Source organism: Lathamus discolor, chromosome 21 (assembly GCF_037157495.1).
Source record: "Lathamus discolor isolate bLatDis1 chromosome 21, bLatDis1.hap1, whole genome shotgun sequence".
Taxonomy (NCBI): domain Eukaryota; kingdom Metazoa; phylum Chordata; class Aves; order Psittaciformes; family Psittacidae; genus Lathamus; species Lathamus discolor.
The window spans coordinates 114,823-132,516 of NC_088904.1; the positions used below are offsets into that span (position 1 = coordinate 114,823).

General features: G+C 52.0%; 2 protein-coding genes across 2 annotated transcripts; one reads left to right on the forward strand and one right to left on the reverse strand.

Annotated features, from left to right (window-relative positions):
• Positions 1–380: 380 nt before the first annotated feature.
• LOC136003381 (uncharacterized) lies at positions 381–2,915 on the reverse strand. The gene is made up of 2 exons (XM_065658994.1): positions 2,169–2,915; positions 381–1,760 (listed from the first exon to the last, which is right to left on the reverse strand). Exons 1-2 carry the CDS (start codon positions 2,913–2,915, stop codon positions 627–629), a joined length of 1,881 nt encoding a protein of 626 aa, XP_065515066.1. The 3' UTR covers positions 381–626.
• On the forward strand, positions 2,893–17,580 carry FZR1 (fizzy and cell division cycle 20 related 1). The gene is made up of 14 exons (XM_065699876.1): positions 2,893–3,002; positions 7,592–7,737; positions 8,429–8,554; positions 8,762–8,825; positions 9,234–9,361; positions 9,803–9,885; positions 10,293–10,476; positions 10,670–10,735; positions 11,218–11,320; positions 11,952–12,136; positions 13,269–13,502; positions 13,584–13,688; positions 14,567–14,659; positions 15,005–17,580. Exons 2-14 carry the CDS (start codon positions 7,669–7,671, stop codon positions 15,044–15,046), a joined length of 1,482 nt encoding a protein of 493 aa, XP_065555948.1. The 5' UTR covers positions 2,893–3,002; positions 7,592–7,668; the 3' UTR covers positions 15,047–17,580.
• Positions 17,581–17,694: the final 114 nt, after the last annotated feature.

The window sequence follows — 17,694 nt, forward strand, 5'->3', positions numbered from 1 at the left end:
CCTGTAGTGAGGGGCCCAGAGCTGAACACAGGATTCAAGGTGTGGCCTCAGCAGTGCCCAGTGCAGGGGCACAATGCCCTGGCCATATTGCCACACTGGTGTTCATACAGGCCAGGATGCTGGTAGCTTCTTGGCTGCCTGGGCACAAGCTGCTCAAGTTCAGCTCCATCACCCGGCACCCCCAGATCCTTCTCCGTGAGCAGTTTCCAGCTGCTCTTCTCCAAGCCTGGAGCGTTCTCAAGGGCTCCTCCTGGTTTCAGCCTGACAGAGCGGCCTTCGGACAGAGCCAAGCTCCCCAGAAAAGGAAACCCAGGCAGCACCCACCCACCCAGCCCCGCTCCCCACCTTCTCCTCTCACAACACACCACCAGACCGCTCTATGCCTGGAAGAGAGTAAAGGGCACAAAATACATTCCACTGCCTGAAACAAGTAGCAAAAACAGGATGAGCACAATGCAGCCACCCCTTTTCCCCATCCTGGGAATGGCCAATGCAGTCAGCAGCCCTTACTGGACATGGGAGGACACAGTCCTTTGCCGAGCAGCATGGTACCACTCGGCCAATGTCTGCTGGAGGAAGTCCACAAGCAGGGATGTGCAGGGCTGCTCCTTCCCACCCCAATCCCATCATCCCTCCCCAGATCTTCCCTCCCCACAGCTCTCGAAGTACTGGCACATGAGCTCCCGCACTTGCTCGGCCCGTCCATCCTCCATGGCAGTGGGTGCAGGCTGGCAGGGCTTGGGCAGCTCGGTGGGCTCGGTGCCCTCCAGCCACTCCTGGTTGAAGGGGTTGTCATGGGCTTCGCAGACGTTGTGCAGGATGCAGCAGGCAAGGACAAGGGTGGGCAGCAGCTCCAGGCTGCAGTCATCACACTTGAGGAGGATCTGCCAGCGTGCCTTCAGGCGCAGGAAAGCATTCTCGATCACGCTGTGCGCCCGCTTCAGGCGGTAGTTGAACTGCAGCTGCCGCTGAGTGAGGGTCTCATCCTCCTGGTAGGGCTTGAGAATCCAGTCTTGCAAAGGATAGGTGGCATCACCCAGCAGCACGTACTTCTGTGCCTTCCCCATGAAGTGCTTGGGAGGGTTGGGGCACAGCCGGCCCTCCTTGGCCAGCACCCACAGGCTGGAGCTCTCCAGTACTGCACTGTTCTCCATGCTGCCAGGGAAAGCAGTGGAGACATCCCAAAACTGGCCCAGCCCGTCCACAGTGGCCTGTGTAAGGATGGAATGCCAGCCCTGGCCATTGCAGTAGTCAGCACTGAGGCGCAGGGGAGGGTGGATGGGGATGTGAAGGCTGTCCAGGGCACCGATGCAGTGTGGGAAGCCCCAGCGGGTACGGAAGATGCGCACCATGTTCTCCAGCTCCTTCTCGTTGGGTAGCCGGAGGTAGAGGGGCTTCAGCAGCAAGACAACAGCATAGCTCACCTCTCGCACACACGTCTGCACCGTGGAGGGCCCCACACCAAAGAGAGGGCTCAGAGTTTGGTACTCCACATTGGTGGCCAAGTGCCACAGGGCCACGGCCACCCTCTTCTCCAGGGGCAGGGTGGGGTGGAAGTGGGCGCTATGCGGAGCCAGCCCAGGACGCAGCTGGTTGCAGATGTAGAAGAAGGTCTCCTTGGACATCCGGAACTTCTCCAGCCAGTCCCGGGGACTGAACTCCTTCAGCACCACCCGCTCCCACCAGTCTGCGCCCCTGACACCGGGCCAAGCGCGGGGGTAGAAGTAGCAGCTGGTTCTCCTTCGGCGAGCGATCAGGAGCTGCAGCGCAGAGGGGAGACAAGAAGGGAATGAGGAGGTGCTTCAGAGACTCATACAACGGTTTGGGTTGGAAGGCACCTTAAAGCTCATCCAGTTACAACCCCATCATGTCCCCATCTCCATACACATTCCCCATCCCTGTGTCCCCAGGTGTCCTTTGTGTACCACATCCTCTGCTTATCCGTTGCGCTTCTCACGTCCCTCACCCTTTGTGTCCCAGTCACCTCTATGCCCACATCCTCCCCATCCCACCCCCCCCCCCCCCCCATGTTGTGTGTGCCCTCCCCCCGCATCCTCCTTGTCCCTGGGCTTCCCCGCCGTGTCCCCGCCCCACTCTTCCCCCGATCCGGGCCCCGCGGGCCGTGTCCCCACGTCCTTCCCCCCGCCGGTCGCGCCCTCCGCGGTCACCGTCATGAGCCGCTTCTGCCGCTGGCTGTAGTAGTGCCGGAGCCAGGCCCGCCGCTGCTGCCCGTCCCAGGCGCCGGGGCCGGGCATGGCGCGCCGCCCGCCCGTCCGCCGCCGCGCCAGCGCGCACAGCAGCACCACGAGCCGCTCCCGCATGGTCAAACCGGGAACGGGGGCCGTGCGCGAGGCGATCGGCCGCGGGGTCACGGCGGCACCGGGGACGGGGTGGGCACAGCGCGGCCGGGTCTCGCCCACGCTGGGCCCCTGCTCTGCCGCCCGGGGACGCCTCTGGAGCGCGGTGGGATCTCGGGGCGGCGCTGGAGGAGGCGGGTCCCGCACCGCGGGACCGCACCGGGATTCGGGCCGTGCTGCCGGGGCGGGGCGGGCCTGTTCGGGCTGCCGCGCGGTGTCCGCAGCGGGCAGGGGCCAAGCCGCGGGGAGCAGAGCACGCCGGGATCCCGGCCCCGGCACGGGCGGAGGGGCCACCGCCAGCGCCAGGCCGCCCCGTAACGGGGGGCCTACGTGCAACAACGTCAGCGCCGTGACGCTAGCGCGCTGAGAGCTGACGTCAGACGCTTCTCCCACACCGGGGTTGCGGCTGTTGCCATAGCGCCACTTCCTGTGTTGATTCGAACGGAGGTGACGGGTGCGCTCCCTTCGTGCCCCGCGCGCGGGGGGCGGGGTCAGCGCTTTGGGGGGCGGGGTCAATGCCGTGAGGGGCGGGGTCAGCTCTGTGGGAGCGGCAGCCATATTGCGCAGCTCTCGGGCTAGCGGAGCCCGCCGGGAGGAGGCGGAGCGGGGCCGGGCCGCGCCGCGCCGGGCGGGCAGGGCCGACAGGTAGGGGCGGGGGGGCTGCAGCCTGGGCTGGTGTCACGGCGGCGCGGGTTGCGGCCCGTCCGCTGGCCGCTGGGCTTGTGGGGAGGACCGGGCGGGCCCGGTGCGGGGCTGGCGCGGCGGGAGCGGTGCGCGGCCCCGGGTGTCATTCTTCCGGGGCAGTGTCGGGGGGCGGGCGGTTGGCGGGTGGTGCCGGCGCCCCAACGGCTCCTTCCTCGCTTGTGCCCACGATGGTCGGGCAGGACGGGGTCGGCGCTGCCCCCGGCTCGGAGCCGATGCTGAGTGAGGGCTCTGCTGCAGCGCCTGGAGGCCGCGGGCCTTCGTGCACCGGGCCCACCTGCTAACAGTGGTACACTGGAGCCAGGGGCAGGGGGGCCCGTGTCCAGCCCCGCTGGTTAAGAATTTTGGCTGTAGAGCCTTTACCCGGCCCTGCTCTAGGTGAGCTGACACCGGGGCTGGCTTCGCTGCCGTGGCTTCACCCTTTCTTGGCTTCTTGACCAAAGTGACACAATGAGCAGTGTCTGAGTGTGTCTGGTGTGGGCTCTAGTAGGAGAGCACCCAAACAGTGACAGAAACTTGGGTCAAAAGTGGATTGTTTGTGCCCAGAACAAGTTAATAATGTGCCATTGTCCACCCTGTGGCTTCTGAGGGAGAATGTCACCACGTCCTCCATTAGGGTCTCGTTAACGTGGTGGGGATGTCGCATGTTCAGCAGGTTACAGGTTTGAGGTCTTGAAAGTCCAACGTGAGCATCGTCTGGGGTGCTGAAGGGGAGGAGGAGTTGTTAAAGCTCATTAGGAGTTTCAGGCCGTGATGCCTGTAGAGTGTTTTGTTCCCGAGGTTCTTCACAGAGTAACCCCCTTGCTGGCAACAGCATCCCATACTAAAGCCTGATTTACTTTATTATTGACTCGGAAGCAGAGTTTTCTGAGGCTGTTAACTGAAGCCCCAGTTAAAGCTGTTCTGTTGTCTAAATACTCTTTCTGTTGTTGACCATTGCAGCCCCAGCAGGTTAGATGTTATGAGGAAGCAGACTTTGGAATAGTTCCACAGCCAAGGCTTCTTGGCAATTCTTAATCTTGGCTTTTAGTATATAAACTGCTAAAACCCCACCAAGCAAAAGAGCCTGAAGGTCCTACAAAATGTTCCAAACCACATACAGTGTGTGACCGTTCTTGTGATCCCTTCTGCTCCTAAGAAAGTCCTCTGAGTCTGGAATGCCTAACATGGAAAAACTCCACCTGTATAAAGACCTTGTATCCCTGAGGTCCAGGCACTTCATCCCTCACCACTCCTTTATTATCAGCTGTTGGTGTGCAGGGAAGTGGTGGAGTCTCCATCACGGGGGGATATTTAAAGGAAGTGGTGCTCAGAGACATTGGTTGCTGGTGGATGTAACAGCGTTGGGTTAATGGTAGAGCTCAATGATCTTAAAGGTCTTTTCCAACCTAAACGATTCTGTGCAGAAGAAGTAAATATCTTGTAGGTAATCGCTAAAAGGAATGCCGTTGTGTGCTGGTTGGTGAGCAGCTGACAGCAGAACCTCCATTTCTGCTGTCTGTCCAGCAGCTTGTCCAAAATGTGTGTTTATGTGGGGAAAGCTGCCATCAGGTGACAATTGGAAGTAGAGGTGCAGTGGCTGCAGTTTAGCCTCTCTTTCCTCTTGACTGTGCAGTGGCTGCACGTGGCTTAGCTCTCATCTTCAAGGGCCGTTTGGTGGTTAGGTGAAGTCAAAACAGAACACGAGGTCGATGCTTCTTCCCTCTTTGTCAAGGAGGAGCTCAAGGGAATAGTACCCAGCTCCTTCCCCAGTGTGTGTCCTAACCTCTGGCACCTGCAGGAAGGGATAGTGTTGAGCACAGCAGGAACCTGTTCCTGACAACCACAGGAGCAGCAAAACTTGTTCAGCTCTTGATGTTTCTTAAACATGAGCTGCCAGAGCTGAACCTGACCCTGCACTCAGCCTTCAGAGCTCTGCTCGAGCCTCTGGAACAGCCAGAGAGGAAAGAGGAGGCGTTCAAACGCTGTTTAACGTAGGTACCTGCTAGTGATTGCATCTCTCAAACTGGAGCTGTATTTCTGCTGCCTCTTATTTGGTTTTCTTTGATAATAGATGAACCTCTTGGGAGACGTTCTGTTAATCAAATGCAGAAGTTGCCTTTTGTCCTAGAGGCAAAAGGTGGCCCAGAGCCCCATGGTGAGCGTGTGTTGTATGTTCATGCTCTGTGTTTCTCCTGCCCTGCTGAAGACTTTGTACTTCATAGCGGGTTTCCTGGGAACAGGTGTGTCCCTCTTGTTTGTGGAGAAGGGAAAGAGGAAATAATCCCTCCCTGCAGGCCATGAAAAGGGTGATGATCATAATGGTGACGATCTGAGAAATCCTCTGCTGGGTACGAGATTGTCATGTCTGTTTAGATAAAACATGTGCTTCTGACAGTCTGGTCTCTGCTGCAGTGAGGTGTGTGGTGAATGAAAACATCCTCTAGGAAGTAGCAAACCTCCAGTTCTCCAAACGACTTCTCCTAATTTACTAAAAGCTGGCTGGAGCAAATGTGGAACCCCCTCATCTGGGGCCTGGCTGCTGCATGGGGTTGATGGTCATGCTTGTATTTGAGACTTGAGCAGTTGAAAATGTGCTTGTCCTTTGAGTACAGCCCAGCAGACGTGACTCTGGCTTCCCTTCTTTTCCAGTTATGGGGAAAAGTGGGGGAGGGTTAGGGAAAACATCTGTGCTGAAAGCAGTGGTTGTACCTGAGCATTGCCAATCTAAGAGGCAGCAGTAGCAGTGTTCTTGGTAGGCTTCCTGCAGTGTTCCGTTTGGGCAAGGGTTTGCATCTAAGAGCAACTGTTTTGTGTCTGGAAACCCTCTGGTCTTGTCCTGGTGTGCTGGAAGGTTGAATATTGGAGGGAGGGGTGTTATTTTACTGAAGGCTTCTCCATAGACAGAGATTTTCCTGTTCCCTGAAGCTCTCACAACCCTGAGTGTTGAATGTGAAAGTCCACACCACGTGCAGAGCTGTCTGGCATCCTTGGCTCACACAGTTCCCTGCAGCACTCCATGACCTGAGTGTCCTAAATTAGTGCTGTTGCTGTGTGGTTGCTGGTCAGCATTCCTCTGTCACCTCTCTAGGGCTGTAGGTTGCTTTGGAAAGGTATAAATGAAGCCTAAAGTCAGCCCCTTAAGGGGAAACCTTAGAGCAGCTCCAGTGCCTAAAGGGGCTCCAAGAAACCTGGAGAGGGGCTTGGGACAAGGGCCTGTAGGGACAGGCCAAGGGGAATGGCTTGAACCTGCCTGAGGGGAGATTGAGATGAGCTCTTAGGCAAAAGCTCTTCCCTGTGAGGGTGCTGAGGCGCTGGCACAGGGTGCCCAGAGAAGCTGTGGCTGCCCCATCCCTGGCAGTGCTCAAGGCCAGGTTGGACACAGGGGCTTGGAGCAAGCTGCTCCAGTGGAAGGGGTCCCTGCCTGTGGCAGGGGTTGGAACTGGAGGAGCTTTAAGCTCCCTTCCAACCCAAAGCTGTCTGGGATTCTATAATTTGATGATTCATGGTGTTAAGCCACAAAAGAATAAAGGGGAGGGGATGATGACCAACAGCATTTTTTATGATTTGAGAGGTCCTGTTAGCCTTTAATGCAGATTTCGTAGATCAAGGGTAGGTCAGGTTGGTGATGAGTGAATTACAAAAGAAGGGGGAGTGTTTGACATGCGATGCATTCATTTTTTTTAACCTGCTTTGTTAATAGCATCACAGACTTCTTGAACTTCTCCCTTGCAATAATGCAGTCTCTGACTCTTGGGGAAGCTGAACAGGTTAGCATGAGGTACTCCAGGGTTACTCCTGCAAAAGCATTGGGATGCTTAATGGCGGGGAGGAAAAGACCTCTGCATTTCAGCATCTGCAAGAAGTCCAAGTTTCAGCACTAAGAAATAGCTCAGCTAAAGGGAAGGTATCTCTGCTCCAGACCATGCTCTAGATTTCATGTGCTTTAGCTTTCAAACTAGTTACAGAGAATATTGCAATAGTTCAGTCATGTCTCACTGAACCCCTCTCAGCTTGGTGCCAGTTTCCAGGAGCAGAGCCTGGGTGGGTGTTTTTCTTCTTTGAGGTAAAGCTCCCTGCAGCAAACCTCTCCCATTGCAGAGGGGCTGAGGCCTGTGTGTTAGATTCCACCTTTCCCTTGGGATATGTTTGTCTTGGGTTGAAAGGCCAACTTGGCAATTCTCTTCTGGCGTTTGTGTCAGCGTAACCTAGGGGCAAAGCATGAGATGTGGGTGAGTTGGGCAGCAACATTGCTGCTCTGTGCCCTTCAGAGCTTGGAGCTAGCCAAGAGAAATTGGGAGAGCATGGGCATCAGCCATTGGATGTTAACCCAAGGGGCTGCCTAGTCCATAGCAGTGTGTGGTACTAAGAGTCTGCAGGACTTTTGACACGGCTAAAAGTTACCCCAGGCAGTGTCAGCACTGTGGTGTGCACTGCTGTGGATAGGAAAAGTGGTCTTAGGTTGAAAGAACAGACAGAAGAGGTTGGGGAGAGGCTGCTTCTGTATGAAATGGTTGAATAATCTGGTGGTTTTCTTGGCCTGTCTGTTGCAGCAGACTAATTACTGATTGGACTTGATGAGTGCAAAATCCTGAGCCTGCTGGACTCTTCAACCTTTCTGCTTCCCAACATGGACCAGGATTATGAGAGACGTCTCCTACGCCAAATCAACATACAGAATGAGAACACAATGCCTTGTGTGAGTACACATGGGCTCTGCTGAGTGCTCTTGGTCTGACTATTAAGTTTTCTTGTGACTGTTTTCACTTGAGCTTTTAAAAGACATGGGATCCTTTGAAGCAAACCTTAGTGTTCCCTTGTGCTGTGAGCAACTGTGAGTTCCTGAGCTGTTCCAGAATAACTGAATAACTTCAACAACAAGGAGTTAAGATATTTTAATGTAGCTTAGTATTGCCTTCTAAATAAATGTAAGCACGTGTGCAACCTGAAAAGCTGGGGGCTAACCAGCAAGCCAACCAACTGCAGGGCTTGACAAGATAGAAAAGTCCAGTGGGGGCCACCAAGATGGTTGAAATCAGCCCTTTTCTGAGCTGGGGGTCCCTTCCAACAGAAATGGTTCTATGCCAAAGCATGTGGCTGAAAGTGAGGAACGTGCTGCTCACCCTGCAGCAGTCTGTACCATTCCGCCTGCCTCAGGTCTGCCTTGACAGGGTCACTTTGAGAGGGAACACTCAGGAAGAAGCTGTTTAATTGCTTCTCTTGGCAGATGTTCCCATGACAGTTGGACTCTATGCTCACTGGTTCTGTGAAGAGGATAAACTAGTGCTTGGCTCTTCTCTGGCATAGTCAGCTTTGACAAGACCCTGTTGATGTTTTTCAGACCCCTGCCATGATCAACACTTGTTCTTGTATATGTCTTTTTAATTCAGGTAGCAGAGATGAGAAGAACCCTGACACCTTCCAATTCTCCCATGTCTTCTCCCAGTAAGCATGGTGACAGATTCATTCCCTCAAGAGCTGGGGCCAACTGGAGCATCAACTTCCACAGAATAAATGTAGGTTTTTCTCCCCTCTCCTGCAGTCTTGGAAGTGAGGAAGCGGCTGGCAGAATTGCTCTGCTTGTCTTCTGCTGCCTCAGAAGAGTTCCTTTGAGGGCATGTCTTCAAACAGGCTGCCCCTGTCATCCAGGAGACTTCTTCACTTGTTATTTTACCATGTGTCATGATGTTTCTGTGTGGTGAAAGTGTGTTTCTCCCGCTTAGGAAAACGAAAAATCGCCAAGTCAAAACAGAAAAGCAAAGGATGCTACATCAGACAACGGCAAAGGTGAGGCCACACTCCTACCGCTTGTGCCAAGGCTACAGTTTTTGCTCCAAGCTCTGTTGGAAAGTTTGGAAATTGAGGGAACACTGATAATTCAATGCTTATACAAAAACACATGCTGGTGTGTTAGGAAATGCCCTCATCATGAGAGTGAGTCCCAGGTCAACCTCAATGGGCTCCTGACAAGCATGTGGGAAGCATGAGGCTATTTGTATCTCTTGATTTGTTGTGCCTTGGAAGCCGTTTTCTGATGGACTGGGAGGAGGGGAAGCTTGCTGCAAATCTTAATTCCAAATTGTGGCTCCAGGCTTATTGAGAGGCCCTGTTAATGTTGAGTGTGATCCTGCTGCTCCCTGTGGAGCTGTTTGCTGCCGCCGAGCTCCCCGCCTAAGCACACATTTGGGTTTACAGATGGCCTTGCCTACTCTGCCTTGTTGAAGAACGAACTCTTAGGAGCAGGGATCGAGAAGGTGCAAGACCCACAGACAGAAGACAGGAGGCTGCAGCCATCCACCCCAGAGAAGAAGTCTCTCTTCACTGTAAGTGGGTTACCTGACATTAAAACCAGCGGAGGTTTCACATGTGTGACACTGGAACAAAGCACCTGATTCTGCCAAGCTGCTGGGGCCAGTGAGGTAGTGCTGTGCCTTGACTGAGATAAACTGTTGATAACAAAATTGGGTGGCCAGGTGAACAGAAGGATCTGCAGCAAGCTACGTACTTCCTATTTCTGTGCTGGCAGGGAAGCTGGGTTGGAACCAAGCTTTTTTGGGCAGTGTGATAAATGACCAAATCAAACTTGAGGATTTCAGTGGAGATGAGGTTTTTTTGTGTAGTTTTGGAGCACGTGGGAAAGGGAGGAACTGGAAAGTCTGGAAAATTTGGCTGTGAGTGTTAGAGTTAACATTGGGCACCAGCATGCGTTCTGCCGAAGTCCTGGTTGTGCTGGGGCTCTTACTGGATGTGTTTTCTTTATGCAGTATTCACTCAGCACAAAACGTTCTAGTCCAGATGATGGCAATGAGGTCTCACCGTATTCCCTGTCTCCTGTCAGCAACAAAAGGTAATACTGATTCTCCACAGGCAGCAAGAAGGGAAGGGCAGGGACAGAGGATTCACTGCGTTCTCCAGGGCTTTTTATTAAGGCACCAACAGTTGCTATGTGAAGTGGGTTTAGGAATCTGGGGAGATAATAAGTAGGGACAGTAAAGTTGTAAGAATTTTGTGCAGGTGCCCATCATGCCTCGATCTGTCTCGGCCAGCTTCCAGTAGTCCGTTTTACCTCTTTGCTCTCCAGCTCCTTTATAGCAGCACAACCTAATTCTTTCCAGTTTGCAAAGAATGTTGCAGGCTCTGTATGTGTTTCTATAGCCATGTAGGTATGCTTTGAAGAGTGGCTACATGTGTGTCTACCATCTGCTGCCAGGTGTAAGATCCTGTCCTTGTTTTTGTATCTGTTTTTGTAAACAGCCAGAAACTGCTCAGATCACCTCGAAAACCTACTCGGAAAATCTCCAAGATTCCTTTCAAAGTGCTGGATGCCCCAGAGCTGCAGGATGACTTCTACCTGAACCTGGTAGACTGGTCCTCTCTGAACGTCCTCAGTGTTGGCCTTGGGACTTGTGTTTACTTGTGGAGCGCTTGTACAAGCCAGGTAAATGATCATCCATATCAAGAGAGTCAGGCGCCCATTGCTGTAGCATCTTCCAGAGCTACAGGAGGTGCTGTGTTAGGGATCCAGCACTTGCAATGCTCTGCCCCAAACTAGGCACTAGTCAGTGAGACAGTTAATAGTGTAGCTTGACAACAGCAAGTGTTCCTTAACTCCATTCTGTCCTACTCCCAAGGTAACCCGTCTGTGTGATCTCTCTGTGGAAGGAGATTCTGTAACATCTGTGGGCTGGTCAGAACGGGTCAGTACAACATTGTCAATATCAATAGCTGAAAAACTCTTCATTTAGACCCTCTTCTGGTAGCTGTATAGCTCTTCCTTTATAGGTTTCATTTCTTAGATTGTTTTTCTTGTATTTTCCCAAATTCCCTGTATGCATTACAAATCAAATGTGGCTTGCTGTTCTTGCTGTTTTTCTTGCTAAATGAGAGGGGATAGAAGGCAGCCTCTTGGATCTTGAAGTTCTCGAGGTATTTGCAAAGAGGTGTGGGAGGGAGAAAAAGCCAGTTGGCTTCTCCAGTTCTTGACAGTAAAATGCTACAATAAATATATTCCAGCCAGGCTGTTTGGCATTCTCAGGAGGGAAAAGATGTAAGATGGAAGAACTTGGTATGCTTTCCCTTTTGTGGGATTTATCACAAGTCTTTTCCTCAGCTTTTAGCTTTTGTTTTATGTCTGTCTGTACTTACTGGCTTTACTGATTGTGGTCTTCTGCTTCTCTAGGGGAACTTGGTAGCTGTTGGCACTCACAAGGGTTTTGTACAGATCTGGGATGCAGCTGCAGGAAAAAAGCTCTCCATGCTGGAGGGGCACACAGCCAGAGTTGGTAAGGAGGTGGGAGGAAGAGGTTTCACATGTTTTGTTTCTTCATGATTGAACTTTCTCCTGTGTGAGGGATTTGCTTGAAATAACAGAACACAAAGTACCAAAATTGCTAGTGCTATGTCTTCAGCAGTCTTCAAAATATACCATCACTGCAGTGTTCTGACCCTGAGTGTGGTGGTGGAGGAATCTTCAGCTGGTGTTTCCACCATCTCTGAGGCATTTTAGGTTTGGTTACAACATCTTTTCTCACTGCCTCTGGCTTCCTGTGTCAGCCCTGTAGGCAGGCAGCTTTACACTGAGATTTCCAGTTCCCCTGTTCTGTGGGGACTGTTTTCTTTGCTCAGAGGTGCTATGAATCCAAAAGCTGGAGCGAGATTTGGGAAGTCAAGGCACTCTCCAAGTTTCTGTGCTTTATTGCACTGTGAAATGGGATTAGTGATACCTTCAGTAAGGTTGTGCAGGTTAATCTTCCTTTGTACACTACTCTAGGGACTTCAGAAGGATATAAGGGAGATCCATCAGCACTGATTTTTCTTTATCTTTTTAAAACCTTGGCAACTGTGGGGTCTGTTCTGCCTCCCCCCTCCTGCAGGACTCCCACAATGTGCTCTTCTGCTCTTTCTGCATTCAAGGTGCCTTAGCATGGAATGCCGACCAGCTATCTTCTGGGAGTCGAGACCGGATGATCCTTCAGAGGGACATCCGCACACCCCCACTGCAGTCTGAGCGGCGGCTCCAGGGCCACAGACAGGAGGTCTGTGGGCTTAAATGGTCTACAGACCACCAGCTCCTGGCCTCTGGAGGCAATGACAACAAGGTATGGTACTGCCTAGGTGCCAGGTGAGCCTCAGGGTCTCTGCATCTTCACCAAGAAACAGCAGACCCCCTTCCTTTAAGGATATATGTCCTTTCTGAAAGAGGTTTTTGTTCCAGTTGTTGGACTGTGTCCAAACAAATCATGCTGAGCCTCTCGTCAGCCTCCTCTCTCTAATGAAATTAACAAGACAAATTTCATTTTGCTTCTGTATTTGGCTAATTAAATCTAGAGCTTGACTCGGGGGTTTGAGTGCAACAAAGCTACTGGTAAGCTGTGCTTCCTGACTTTATTTAGGTAGAATATAGTAGCTTATTGCAGTAATGTTTATCTGTGCAGAAGGAAACTAAGTTTAGAGCTTTAGAAGTTTTAATACCTATAATGCAGGCTTGTAGTTCACTGAGCACCATATGGAAGAAGCATCTGTTGTGGAGAAGCAGTGTTCAGAGCCCTTTGGAGCGGGTTGCTAGGTAGTGAATTTGCCCAGTGCCTGTGTGACAGCGTGGTTGTACCCAGTTCCTCCTGCTCAGAATAACTTCTAATGAACCTGAGCATATTTCTAAGTGTGTTCTGGAATAATACAGCCATAAAGAGAAAAGAAGGTTTTGAGTCATGTTTAGTGATGGCATGTTTTTGGCTTCCTAAGCTTACCTGAAACAGCACTCATCCTGAGAGACAGACCTACCTGGAGCATTGAGGCTGAGCTGGTGTGGTCCTTACTAGCAGAAACAGTGCAGGGCTGAGCTGCTAATGCAAGTACCCAGAGAAGCTGTGGTTGTCCCATCCCTGGCAGTGTTCAAGGCCAGGTTGGACAGAGCTTGGAGCAACCTGCTCTAGTGGAAGGGGTCCCTGCCCATGGCAGGGGTTTGGACCTGGATGACCTTTAAGGTCCCTTCAACCCAAACCAGTCTTGGATTCTATGACTGTGGCCCTCAGAATCCTCCTCAGCTGAGGTTGTGGCAGGGTAGGACTGGTTTCAGGGCTGCCAAGCGCAGAGTGGAGTTGCATGTGCAAGGCTGTGGGAAACCACCTTGTTGCCCAACTGCCCTCATCAGTCCCAGTGCAACATCATGGTTTGTTGTGTGCCCGTAACACCCACTGCAGCACAAGTTTGATCACGTCTCTCCTCTGCCAGCTCCTTGTCTGGAATCACTCCAGCCTGAGTCCTGTCCAACAGTACACCGAGCATTTGGCAGCAGTGAAAGCTATTGCCTGGTCTCCACACCAGCACGGGCTCCTCGCCTCTGGCGGTGGCACCGCTGACCGCTGCATACGCTTCTGGAACACGCTCACAGGGCAGCCCTTGCAATGCATTGACACTGGGTCACAAGTGTGCAACCTAGCCTGGTCCAAACATGCCAATGAGCTGGTAAGTTCCATCCTGTGCAGTCCTACTGCTGAGCTGTCTCCTGTTCAGAAACTTCATGCATGTTTCCTTCTCCCCTTCCAGGTGAGTACCCATGGCTACTCGCAGAACCAGATCCTCGTCTGGAAATACCCCTCCTTAACTCAAGTAGCAAAGCTCACGGGGCATTCATACCGAGTCTTGTATCTGGTGAGTGATGGCCATGTCTCTGAAAACCTCTGTAACTTCTGTAGCTGCTTTATCTGGCTGCAAATAAAGCATCTCATTGGGGCTCCTCTTCTGTGCTGAAGATGAGGCTCAAAGCCACAGTGCCGGTGGCACTGTAAGCTGCCTGTAGTCTAGGTGGAGATATGAATGCTGCCCTGTGAGCAACAGAAAATGCTCTGGATCTGGTTTCCTTGCCTGCAAGGGTTACCTTTCATTTGCTGCTATGGAAATGTGAGGTTTTATTAATGAATAGCAAAGCCTGCCAAAACACTTCTAAGGAAGCAGAAGCATCTCTTTTTGTTCCCTTAAGACTCGAACGCTTTTTCACTGGTGACTGCCAGGTGGGTAAGAATTTGATGCTTTCAGTCTTTCTAATTTGTTATTAAAATACTTGGTGTAGTTAATCCCCATCGATCTCATACCTGCTTTGTTACTACTACACAGGGCTTTCAGTGGTGAACTCATAACAGAGATGATAAATAGGCAAATACTGTTTTGTGAGGTGGATTCCAACCCAAGTGACTAATAGAGCTGGCAAATGCCACTCCTATCACACTTCCTGCCTTAAGACATATTTATAGTGTGGGGAGGAGTTGCCTCAATTACAAATGGGTTGGAGTTCCTAATACAATAATCCTTTTTATGATAATTCTACCCATGTGTTCCATAGCTGCATAAACAATATGCAAGTGCTTGAATTGGCACCTACTGAGACTGAACACTGCACATGAAAGCAGAGGTAGCTGCCTCATTTCTCACCAAGTAGGAAGGAGAGTTAAATCTCTTTCATTCCAATGAAGATTTGTTTTCAACCTCAAAAAATGAAAGAGATGCTAAAGGTTGCTCTCTCTTGGCCTTAGGCAATGTCCCCTGATGGGGAGGCCATAGTCACAGGAGCTGGAGACGAAACCCTGCGCTTCTGGAATGTCTTCAGCAAAACCCGCTCGACAAAGGTAAAGATGTGTGTGTTGTGTGCATGGCTGCAGCTCTGTCCTGCCTTGGGCGGTCAGGTCAGTCCAAGCTTGTTCTTTTCTGCTGCCTTGCTTCTGATCTCATCACCAGATCCTGCAGATTGAGGGCTGGATGCAGTGAAGGGTTAAACTTTGCAGAGAGATGAAGGTTGCCTCTGTGTGCCTAAGGCAGTAGGACAGGACATCCTTCTCCTGGCTGCTACAGGGCTGCTGCACACAGCAGCATTTTGGGGAGCTCACAGACTAGCAGTTGTTTTAATGCACACCCCAAAGGGCAGATGGAATAGTGCTGCAGTACTTAGCCCCTGCCTTGTCTTCTCTTGTTAGGAGTCAGTATCCGTTCTCAACCTCTTCACCAGGATACGATAAACCCCTGTGCTGAGACCCAGGAAGACTGCAGGCTGCCATACCAGGATGAAACCACTACCTTGGTGTGCATGGACCCCCAAGTGATTCACCAGAAGGGGAGGGAGTGCCAATGGGACTGGAGGACGGACCCAAGAGATGATAATTAAATACGTGCTTGTGAACATGCTGGGCAGTATTTGGGGTAGTGTTGGGGAGGGGAGGGAACTGCCAAAGGTTTATGGATTCATCCTTCATAAAAGGGCACAAGAGAAATGTTAAACCTGCATCTTCCAACCCTCATGTTGTGTACTGGAGAAACCACGTGTGACATGGACCACTGAGATGGGACCAGCTGCTGTGTTGTCCCCTCCTGGGAGAGACCAGACCATCTTTGCCTCTGTAGGAACAACTTTAACGTGCTGCTCTGGGTCCTGCTGTCCTTGGATGCCATCAGTGGAAGTAGGAGCCAGCCAGACCAGTTCAACGTCACTCATGCATGGGGGCTGGATTCCAGGCTTGTTGCCTGGCACCCCCCTTAGAGGAAGAACCTGGAGAACTGTTTCTTTCCTTGTGCTCCCCAGGGGTGCTGTGTCTCGATACAATCACTCCAGCTTGAGTTTTGCTTTCGTTTAGGCATGCCTGACAGGTGCCTTCAAATCCATTTGGGGGGCTCAGCTTTGGAGGAGACTTGAGGCTCCATTGTGGAGGGAGCACTTCAGAAAGTGCTGAAATTGCTGTTGCATATTCTGGGCTGATCCTTTTAGTTAACAGAGGAAAACCAATGGCTTGAAGAAACCCAACCAACAACCACTGTGCACGTGGAGCTCCCCACAGTGGTGTTTGTGGCAGGCTGGTTGCACTGGAGTCTTCCTGAGGACAAAAGCAGTTGAGATGAGTGGTTTTGTTTCACAGACACGTGTGGATCTGGGTTGTTTTGGAGAGAGCAATGGCCTCTTCTGGCTGGAAGGGGGGCATAACCCCACGTCTGGATGAGAACAGGGGTTCCTTTTTGAAAGCAAGAAGCATTGCTTTACTTTCTAACCCCCCAGGTCAAAGTGAGGGACCTGTTGTGGGGGTTTTGGGGGGTTGTTGTGGGAGTTTAAGTTGAATGAGAAGAGAGTGCCTGCTGGTGAGCTTGGGGTGAGCCATGGGCTGAGCTGCAAAGTGCTCGTGTGTCTGTGTTGCTTTTAATTTAAAGAGAAGCTGTTGTGCTTGTCAGCAGCCTGTTCGCCTCTCACTCTGCCCATGTGCCAATGCTCTCCCTGCCACACCTGAATGGATGCAAGTGCTGTTTCCTCTTCCCAGTTGAATTTTCCTGGCTGTGTATATAGACCTTGACCTGTTCTCTGTAGATTGCAAAAGCGATAATGTTTCTCTCTTCCTTTTCCTTCTTTCCCTGCACTGGGCTGTAATGGGGATGTGATTGTCTCTTCCCCAGTGCCACCAGTATCCGTGGTGTAGGAAGGATGTGTAGGAAGCTCCACATGGAGAAGGGCAGTGAGGTGCTGCTCTGTTCACTGCAACCTTGACTATGGGTGCCATTCACCAGTGCCTGGATCAGGCTTTTGGTGCTCCCTTTGCATGTCACAGGGATGTATGAGGCCCTCGTGCACCAGGATGGCAGCACTCAGGCTCCACAGCCCAACCTGGCAGCCACATTGTGGTCTTACAGCCTCACCTGCTTCCAAAACGTCATGTCAAAGGGATTTCTGACCCACCTTTTCAACACAATGACTTTAGTGTAGTGCAGGGGCATGGAGTTTGGTTTAAAAACCATCCCATGGCCTCGCAGCCCCCCTCTTTTTGTGTGGTACATTCACAGGCACTGTTAAACATCCAGTGTGTGGAAGGAGCACTCAAAGCACTGAGGAGGAGTTAAAATTGACTTGGATCATTAAGTTGGTGAGAGCAGGTTTGAAGTTAAAGGCCACCTGCAGCAAGATACTGGCTTTCCCAAGCTTCTGTCCTGTCTGCTAACCACTGTATTGGGCAGCAGTTGGGCCCAGGGTGGGTGTTTGCACTGGGGCTGGAGATGGTTGTAGCTGTTGCTGTGGATTTTCCTGTCTGTTGTGGGTTCCCTTCTGCTGAAATCCCAACATTCAGGTGGCTTCGTGTGTTCTGGAGCAGGAGGGAGCTGAGCCCAGGGGCATGCTGCTGACTGGGAAGGGCCACTTGAGTGTCTGCCCCTGCATCAGGCTCTTCTCTCCCCAGGGACTCCCACATCTCACATCTCACTCGGGCACTGGGAGCAGGTTGGTTTCTCTCCTGGTGATGGGGGAGTGAATGAGCTCTTCCTATGGGCCTGCCACAACCTCCTTCCCAGCAGTGGTGTTCCCAGAGATGCTCCCTGGGGTTTGGGATGCTGCTGTGTGTGTTCTATGTGAGCACAGGCAGAGAGCAGAGCAGAAGGGCCTCCCTGTGTCTGGGTTGTGAAGTCTTGGCCATGGGGCATTTGTTATATGTAAGGTGGGGACAAACCCCACAGCGAGCACATTGTGACTTGTCTGTGTAAAACAATCTGACTGGCATTAAACAAGGTGTGGATTTATGGCTCAGGATGGCTCTGCTTCTGCTTTTCCAGGATGAGGTATGGGGAGCAAGGTCTGTGGCTGGAGGAGGAGGAATGGGGGGGGAGCAGTGGGAATCTGGCTGGGGGGAGATGGGGCAGC

Coding starts and splice junctions, on each gene's coding strand:
- LOC136003381 (XM_065658994.1), bottom strand. CDS start 2,915: ATGGCTGCCGCTCCCACAGAGCTGACCCCGCCCCTCACGGCATTGACC. Junction 1,761..2,168: donor GGCAGAAGCGGCTCATGACG/GTGACCGCGGAG, acceptor TCTGCGCTGCAG/CTCCTGATCGCTCGCCGAAG.
- FZR1 (XM_065699876.1), top strand. CDS start 7,669: ATGGACCAGGATTATGAGAGACGTCTCCTACGCCAAATCAACATACAG. Junction 8,826..9,233: donor TACATCAGACAACGGCAAAG/GTGAGGCCACAC, acceptor TTGGGTTTACAG/ATGGCCTTGCCTACTCTGCC. Junction 13,689..14,566: donor CATACCGAGTCTTGTATCTG/GTGAGTGATGGC, acceptor TCTTGGCCTTAG/GCAATGTCCCCTGATGGGGA.